General features: G+C 46.9%; 1 protein-coding gene across 1 annotated transcript; it reads right to left on the bottom strand.

Annotated features, from left to right (window-relative positions):
* Window positions 1-229: 229 nt before the first annotated feature.
* LOC119363198 (putative polyol transporter 1) lies at window positions 230-2078 on the bottom strand. Its single transcript, XM_037628510.1, has 2 exons — window positions 1863-2078; window positions 230-1770 (listed from the first exon to the last, which is right to left on the bottom strand). The coding sequence occupies exons 1-2, from the start codon at window positions 2032-2034 to the stop codon at window positions 353-355; spliced, it is 1590 nt and encodes a 529-aa protein (XP_037484407.1). The 5' UTR covers window positions 2035-2078; the 3' UTR covers window positions 230-352.
* Between the last annotated feature and the right edge of the window lie 5910 nt (window positions 2079-7988).

Raw genomic sequence — 7988 nt, 5'->3', positions numbered from 1 at the left:
ACCGGCCGAACCGTTTGGGCCGGCGCACCGGCGCCTAGCGTCGCCCATAAAGCTATCCATCATGCAATTCAAGTGCCAATGGGATGTTACCCCTAAAAAAAAGTGCTAATGGGATGTCAATGATACACTGACCAGCACCAACGGGCCAAGAGATGTAATGTCAACGTTTTACCGGATTGATCCAAACTTGAAACAATTCTCTTGAAATTTTATCCAAACAATCCATCAATGAGCAATCTCGTAAAAGAAAAAATCCATCAATGAGCAGCACGAGTCCGTGATAGCGTATATTACCACGTTCATCAGATACATCTCTATGGTACATCGGCAAAGTTGGTTGACGCCTGGCTCACTAGTTCATCTCCACTACTTTCGCCTTGTCTTTCGTGGCGGTGTCTTCGGCTTCGACGGGCGTGTCCGTCATGCCGAAAAGCTTCCCTATCTCCTCCAGCGGCAGGCCACGCGTCTCCGGAATGAAGGTAAAGAAGAAAACCCATCCAAGCGCCGCGATGCCGGCGTACAGGAAGAAGCTGCCGCCGATGGTGATGGCCTTGGACAGGGACAGGAAGGACATGGAAACCGCGGCGCTGGTCACGCGGTTGCATGACGCGCCCAGCGCGAAGCCCAGCGCGCGCACCCGCAGCGGGAAGACCTCCGAGGTGTACACGCTCGTGAGGGGGCCGAGGCCGATGGAGAAGAAGGACACGTATGCCAAGATGGACACGATGCACAGGCCGATGGCCCAGGGGATCTTGGCGTCCGGGTGCCGACCCACGACGGTGAGGCCTGTCCCGAGGCCGATGAGACAGGCGAGCATGCCGGCCGTGCTGGTCAGCAGCAGCGGCCGCCGGCCGACGCGGTCGAGCTGGAACGTGGCCACCAGGATGAAGAGCGTCTTCATGACCCCCATGGCGCATGTGGCGCCGAGCAGGTGGTTGTCGCCGGTGATGCCCGCGCTCTGGAACACGCGTGGGCTGTAGAGCACGACCGAGTCGGAGCCCGTCGCCTGCTGGAAGAAATGGATGCCGAGCGCCGCGAGCAGTATGCGCCGCATGGCTGGGCTCGGTGAAAAGATGAGCTCCTTCCACACCTGCTTCTCCTGGCCGCCTTTTGTCTTAGGCATGACGACCACGTCGCCGTCAAGGTCCCTCGGGATGCCAGCGGCAGCCTTGATCTGGTCAAGGCGCTCCACGGCCTCCTCTGGCGTGTCGGAGGTCTTGGCCAGCACGGCCCTGGCATCCGCGAGGCGTCCTTTCATGACGAGCCAGCGGGGCGACTCCGGCATGCCGAACACCATGAGCGCGAGCAGGGCGGACGGGACGGCGCCGATGCCGAGCATGACGCGCCAGCTGAGGTGGAGCGGGAGGCGCGCGAAGGCGTAGTTGGAGACGTAGCCAAGGAGGATGCCCACATTGATGAACACCTCGGTGAAAGACGTGAGGAAGCCGCGGGCCGACGCCGGGGACACCTCGGCCGTGTACACGGGCGCGACCATGATGGCGTAGCCCACGCCGATGCCGGTGACGAAGCGGCCGACCATGAGCATGGCGTAGTTGACCGCGAAGCCCATGAGCAAGGAGCCGGTGGTGAAGATGGCGGCCGCGAACACGACGGTGACGCGGCGGCCGACCCAGTCGGACGTCCTCGCGCCGAGGAAGGACCCGATGAGCGCGTACACGCTGAGGATGCCCATCATGATCTCCAGCTGCACGTCCGTGATCTGCAGGTCCCTCTTGATGTACAGCGACGCCCCGCTCATCACCCCAACGTCTGGGCAGTCGGAACAGAATTATGCATGGCCCAAGGAAGAAGAAGATGCGTACTCTATCGACATACAGGAAGGAAACAAAGCATGTGCGTACCGTATCCGAGGACGATGGTGGCCATGGAAGCGCAGAGGGCGCAGGTGAAGGCGTACTTGAAATTGCCCTTGTTCCTTGGCTGGACTGCCTCCGCCTCCGGGAGCGCAGCAGAAGCCATCCTCGATCCTTCTTCCTTGCCCTCCGCTCCTCCTCTTTCCGGAGACATTTTCATCTGCTTAGGACGAACTGATCGTTCGATGAACAGACTGACTGACAGCCTAGTGATGACTGAACTGCCGTGCTGTGTTGCGCAGTACATATAGCCGTTTCAAAAAAAAAAAAACGGGTGCACCCGCCATGGACATGGGTGATGGGTCAACGAGGTCGCTTGCCCACTTATTTTAATATGCAGTAGATTAGAAATTTAGCAGCTAGCATAGACATGTTGCATGATTTCGTTGTCAAATTGCCAGTGATTTCCGACTGCCTATCTTATCTTAGACTAATACTCCCTCCGTTCGGAATTACTTGTCTCGAAAATGAATGTATCTAAAACTAAAACACGTCTAGATACACCCATTTTCGCGACAAGTAATTCCGAACGGAGGGAATAGGAAGAACGTGGCCCAAAGAATTATCAATTGATCATGTGGGTCCTATTCAGGACCTTGGTCACTGATGACGTGCCGTGGACCCATAAGCGCTGGCTACATCCCTGCGGTGCATGATCACCCGGGGTCGCGTCGAGACGTACAGTCATCTCCGACCTCGCCGCAAGATGCTTGGATACGTTTCGCTGCCCTCTTGTCCGCTCTGGTATGGCCAAGCAACCCGGATGTCCACTCAACCTGTCACGACGTTGAAACTTGGACTGCTAAAAATGGTGTCGCTGTTTCCTTGATTGTCTGGATCACTTTGATGCTTACTGCCGCACGCGCGCTTAAACCTTACGTTTCTGGTTGGGTACGCACGCTGAATTGCTGGCTGCTGACTTTGGATTCAGGCTGCGGGCAGGATTGTCCTACCACAGTAGCTAGCAGCCCGCTCAGTCCTAGCATGTGTGCAATAGCTAAGAGTATCTACAGCCATGGACAGTAAGTCCGGACCCTTAAACGCCCGTGGACACACGGACAATGATTGATTACATTTTAATTTTGCTTCTCTGCATCTGGATATCTCATGCTTGCAACGTTAAATCCATACAATGCCGGGCTAAGTCGGAGGTGTGTTGGCCTTGGCAGTCCAACATCAACCCACACAAATCCAACACATGTGAAACCGTTGATTTGTTTTACATTCAGCGGTTCTGAGTGTTCCCTCGTGAGGGAACAAAGAGAAAACCCTACCCACTCCATCCCTGCTGATGGTCGCTGCCATTTTTGTGTGAGTAAGAGAACATACAACCTGCGAGAGAGATGAAGAAAAAGAAGTGGAGGTCCTGTTCAGATTTGTTGCACCTGACTAGATATAGCATATGACACGGTCGATGGCTTGGTCTAACTAACCATGGAGCATTGAATGATAACCGGATAATATGGATTCGGAAGGATCTGGTCGGATCCGACATAGTCGGATCCCGAGTTGAGATGAGGTCTGAGTCGAACATACCAAACTATGAGATGCAGCGATGTGTATCGTCAGTGAGTCTCTAGTACAACATATGTTTTATGTCCTAAGACTTGAGCTGGCGCATGTACTCGGAATGGTGACAGACTTGCTTTGGGCCTACCAAACGCTACTCCATGATTGGGTGGTTACAAAGGTAGGTTTCGGCCTTGTCCAGACCCATGCTGCGAGACATGGTCAAGCAAGATGGGATTTGCCCCTCCAATTAGGAGAGATATACTCTAGGCCCCTCGTGTGATCTGACCAAGATAAGCATGGTCATAAGACAAGAATTATGAGATAATCCGGTTTGTGGTCGTCATCATTGGAACGAGAAAGAGGCTGGGCTAGCACAACGATGACAGACTCGCCTTGAGCCCGACAACATATATCATGTGGAAAAGGAAACAGAAGTGTGACGTGTAGTACAGGTTCGCCAACCGGCTTCATTGTCTACTTGGTGGTCAGCATGCTTTGCTAGAGGCCGCTACCAGTTGAGCAGATCGGAGGTGATCCGACCTACGACCAAGCCGACTTGAACCTAAGGGGTCGCGCGCTTAAGGGAGGAACCTGTGAGGCCTGATCCGACTCCGTGAGTCAGATGTGATCCTACTCGAACTCGGATCGCGGCCGAACAGATTTTGGCCTTTAGGGTCCGTGCGAGGCCCAAGTAGCCTGCGACGGACGCCTATATATGGTGGTAGTGCGGCACACTCACTCGGTTGATCACTTTGGCGCTGTCACTAGGTTTTGCATGTGTTGCGAATAGCCACCTCCTGTCGCCGCCAACTGTGTGATCGGACTTAGCAGTCCAGCGCACAGTGTTTCTTCTGCCCGCGCGGATACCGTTAGAGGCAGTGCACTTGCGCCGCTCCCGCGAACCTGTACGTGGGATCCGACAACCGGTTGTTCGAGGGAGATCGGATGAGGAGGAGACGATCCACGCGGACGCGCTGCCCCAACTCTTCTTCCGCTGCACAACACTGTGCTTCTAGAGGTACGATCTGTGATCCATCTCTTGTAGCATGTTCTTGGTTGTTCTGCACGTAGAAAAGTTTTAATTTGCACCCGATGCACCCTACTATAGACCCAAAAAGGGCAACCATCTTATTTGTTTAGTACCACATCGCGGAGGTATGCTCAAAGGTTAAAGGTGATCGTGGATATAAGAGGACAGCTCATAGGGGAAGCGCTCGCAGCTGCATCGTAGCTTGTACGCATACCTACAAAAAGATTTTTGGTATAATTGAAAACTGAATCAAATCAGTCTTTTTCATTACCAAACCAAACTGAATCAGTGGGTTAACGAAAAATAAATATGTTGTATTAGGATGATATTTTCGGTTTTTAGGTTTACTAACCAAAATAAAAAACAAATGGTAAAAACCAATTTATTAGGGTTAGGGTTTAGGGTTTAGGAGATGGCATCGCTCAGGTCGGGCGCCTGTTGGGCTTGCCCAAGCGTTTTGGATTTGAAAAATGTTTATCGATGTTGAAAAAAATGTTCATGGATTAGATTTTTTTAGATCTAAAAAAAGTTCACTATGAAAATTTACATTTTTTTGAGATATTGAAAAAGATTCTCAAACATGAGAAAAAGTTCACAGATTTGAATTTTTTAAATTTAAAATATCCACATGTTTGAAATAACAGAAAAAAGAAAGAGGAATAATAATAATAATATCCATAATAAAATAGAACAAAACCCGTTTTAAAAAACGTGAAAAACCGACCCGAAAATTTATAAAGTTACATTTGCCACATAAGAAGCGGAAAAGCAAGCAAGTGTTCAATACATGTTAAAACAATTATTCAAAATGTTAGTTCTTAAGTTTGCAAGCTCCTCATATCTCAATAAAATTATTCAAAATATTTTAAATTTTGTTTGAAAAAAAATTCTTAACATTTTGAACTAACATATCTTTTTAAAATTTTCGAAATGTTCATGCTTTTACAAAATGTTGTTCAAAATTTTCAAAATATGTTCATGATTTTAAAAAATGAAATTTTCAAAATGTATTCAAGTTGTTCGAAATAAATTGGATTTTCAAAATGTGTTTAATTTGTTCAAAAAATTGTTGGATGTTCAAACATGATTCAATTTTCAAAAATATTCAGAATTTCCACCAGATGTTCAGTTTTTTTAAAAAAGTGTCCGCATTTTACATGGTTGTTACTCCTTCCTTCCCCAATCTTAGGCGTCTAACCTTTTCCAAACAACCCCGAAACCTTAGGCGCCTAAACCTCTCGGCCGCAAAAATCTCTCTCCGTACAGTTAGCTAGTTCACAAGGAGCATGTGCAAGATGCGAAAAGAATTTCACATCTGTGAGAGCGATGGCAGAAAATTTTGTTATTGCATGTGACCCAAAGGCAGTATTAAAGAAGGACGGATGGAGAAAACCACCTAATGGCTTTGTTAAGCTGAACGTAGATGCCGCCTTCGACTATGACGCGCTACATAGAGCTATGGGAGCAGTCATTCGAGACGACAGAGGTCATTTTATTGTTTCTGGGAACAAACTAATAGAGTCATGTTATGATCCTCTTTCTTCAGAGGCATTGACTCTTAAATTTGGTTTACAACTCTCTTCTTCGGCAGGGTGTAACAGGCTTGTCGTTAATTCCGACAGCCTAGAATTAATGGAGATTATGACCAAGGACGGTCAGTATGCGGGGAATGCAGCAGCCATCATTGATGATTGTTACCACTTGGCATGTGTGTTTAGTTCAATTCGGTTTGAGTTCTGTCCTAGAGAAGCAAACGCTGTTGCTCATGAATTAGCTAGTGTAGCTAGATCTAAATTCTGCAGTGAGTGGATTGAAATGGCTCCTAATGAGCTTCTTCCTCTTTTACTTAAAGATGTAAGTGTTATCACCAATGAATAAAGAGGGAAATTTAGTTGTAAAAAAAAAGCTGGGTGCGTACTCTTTTTTTTTGCGGGTGCGTACTCTTGGAGCATGTCCATGCGGTTAGTCCATGCAGTTTTGCCTCACCTTCGCGCTCAATGGAGCTGGCCTGTTCCCTGTTTTCCAGGACCGGTCAAGCACTTTTTGTCAGATGAGATCGTGGTTGAATCCTGTAACCAAACGATGACTCAACAGCCGTATGCTAATTATCGTGCAAAATTAGGCGCCTTAGAAAATGTTATGTGTCAGTACTTTGAATCCTCATTTTTCATAAATATAATAGTCAGCTCAATTGGGGAGCCACTCAATCCGAAAAACCCTATGCGCCGCTCACTGCGTCAAATTGTCGACAGAACGCACAGGCATACCCCGCATCGCTAGCAATGGGCCAGCCCATTATACGAGAGCTAGCCAGCCGGTTTTGGGAACCTTTACCTGAACCGTTTTTTCCTTTTTGAGCGGTTTTCCTGTTTCTTCTTTGTTTTCTTCGTTTTTCTTTTTTCCGTCTTTCTGTTTCTTTTCTTTTTTCTGTTTTCTGTCTGTTTTTTCGTTTCTTTTGAAAATTGTACGGAAAATTCAAAATTTGTTCGTTTCAAAACGTTTAAAATTCCCAAAAATATTCATGTTTTATTTTTTTTCATAAATTCAAAAAATGTTCGCATTTTTCAAAAATTGTTCCGGCATTTCAGAAAATGTTCTTTTTTTACAAAAATTGTCCGGGCATTTCAAAAAATGTTATTGTTTTACAAAAATGGTTTGGAATGTTTTTATTCAACTTCTCTACAATTTTTTTAAAAAATGTTCCCGTTTTCAGAAAATGTTCACAAATTCCAAAATTTGTTCATGTTTTCATTTTTTTCAGGAGTTTCAAAAAATGTTCCAGTTAAAAAATTGTTCACAAATTTCTATAAAATCGTGTTTGCAAATTTTTTTCAGGGATTTCAAAATATGTTCACATTTCTAAATTTTGTTTTGAAATTTGAAAAAATGTTCTCGTTTCAAAAAAATTGTTCAAGATTTTGAAAAAAATGTTCTTGTTTTGATAAAATGTTATAGTTTTTAAAATTTTGTTCACAAATTTTGGAAAGTGTTTGCGTTTCACAGAACATTTCATTTTTTGAAAAAAAATTGCTTCCGAAATTCCTAAACTGATTCGGATCTGCGCAGAATGTTTGGTTCTTTAGGATCGATGCTACTCTTAAATCAGCTACACCTGCTAGCTCAGTTGGTAGGAACTCGTCATGCATAGATGTGCGTCATGTGTTCGAATCTCGGCAACAGCATATATATTTTTTAGCCTCAGCGCGCTTTCGATTTCGGTTTGCTCTCTTCATGGGCCGACCCAGTCGAAGCCCCTCCTGTGTGAAATGGCAGCAACTTGACGTAGAGAGCGTCACATAGGAGGTCTCACTCAATCCCACGAGAAGAGGTCCGTGGTTTGATACCTAATGGGCGCATGAGTTTTTACATCCCGGCCGCGCTCCCTACAGCGGTCACCAATGGGCCGTCTGGGCCTCCCAGAACGTACGACGTATACTGGCTGGCCTACCCACCAGGTTTAATCCAATGACGATGATGGAGCTCCACGCCGAATGCCAGACCATTCCTTATCATCCTCCACATGTCGATTTTTGCTTTAGCTGGTGCGTTGGTGTCCCATAAGAGCATCTCCA

Source organism: Triticum dicoccoides, chromosome 2B, assembly GCF_002162155.2.
Source record: "Triticum dicoccoides isolate Atlit2015 ecotype Zavitan chromosome 2B, WEW_v2.0, whole genome shotgun sequence".
Classification (NCBI taxonomy): Eukaryota; Viridiplantae; Streptophyta; class Magnoliopsida; order Poales; family Poaceae; genus Triticum; species Triticum dicoccoides.
Note: the sequence above shows the minus strand (reverse complement) of the source record. Positions and strands in the feature narration are given on the sequence as shown.

What these genes read in the sequence shown, in the direction of transcription:
- LOC119363198 (XM_037628510.1), bottom strand. Translation starts at nt 2,034, where the DNA reads ATGAAAATGTCTCCGGAAAGAGGAGGAGCGGAGGGCAAGGAAGAAGGA. An exon ending in CACCATCGTCCTCGGATACG is followed by an intron (nt 1,771 to 1,862) that starts GTACGCACATGC and finishes CCGACTGCCCAG; the next exon opens with ACGTTGGGGTGATGAGCGGG.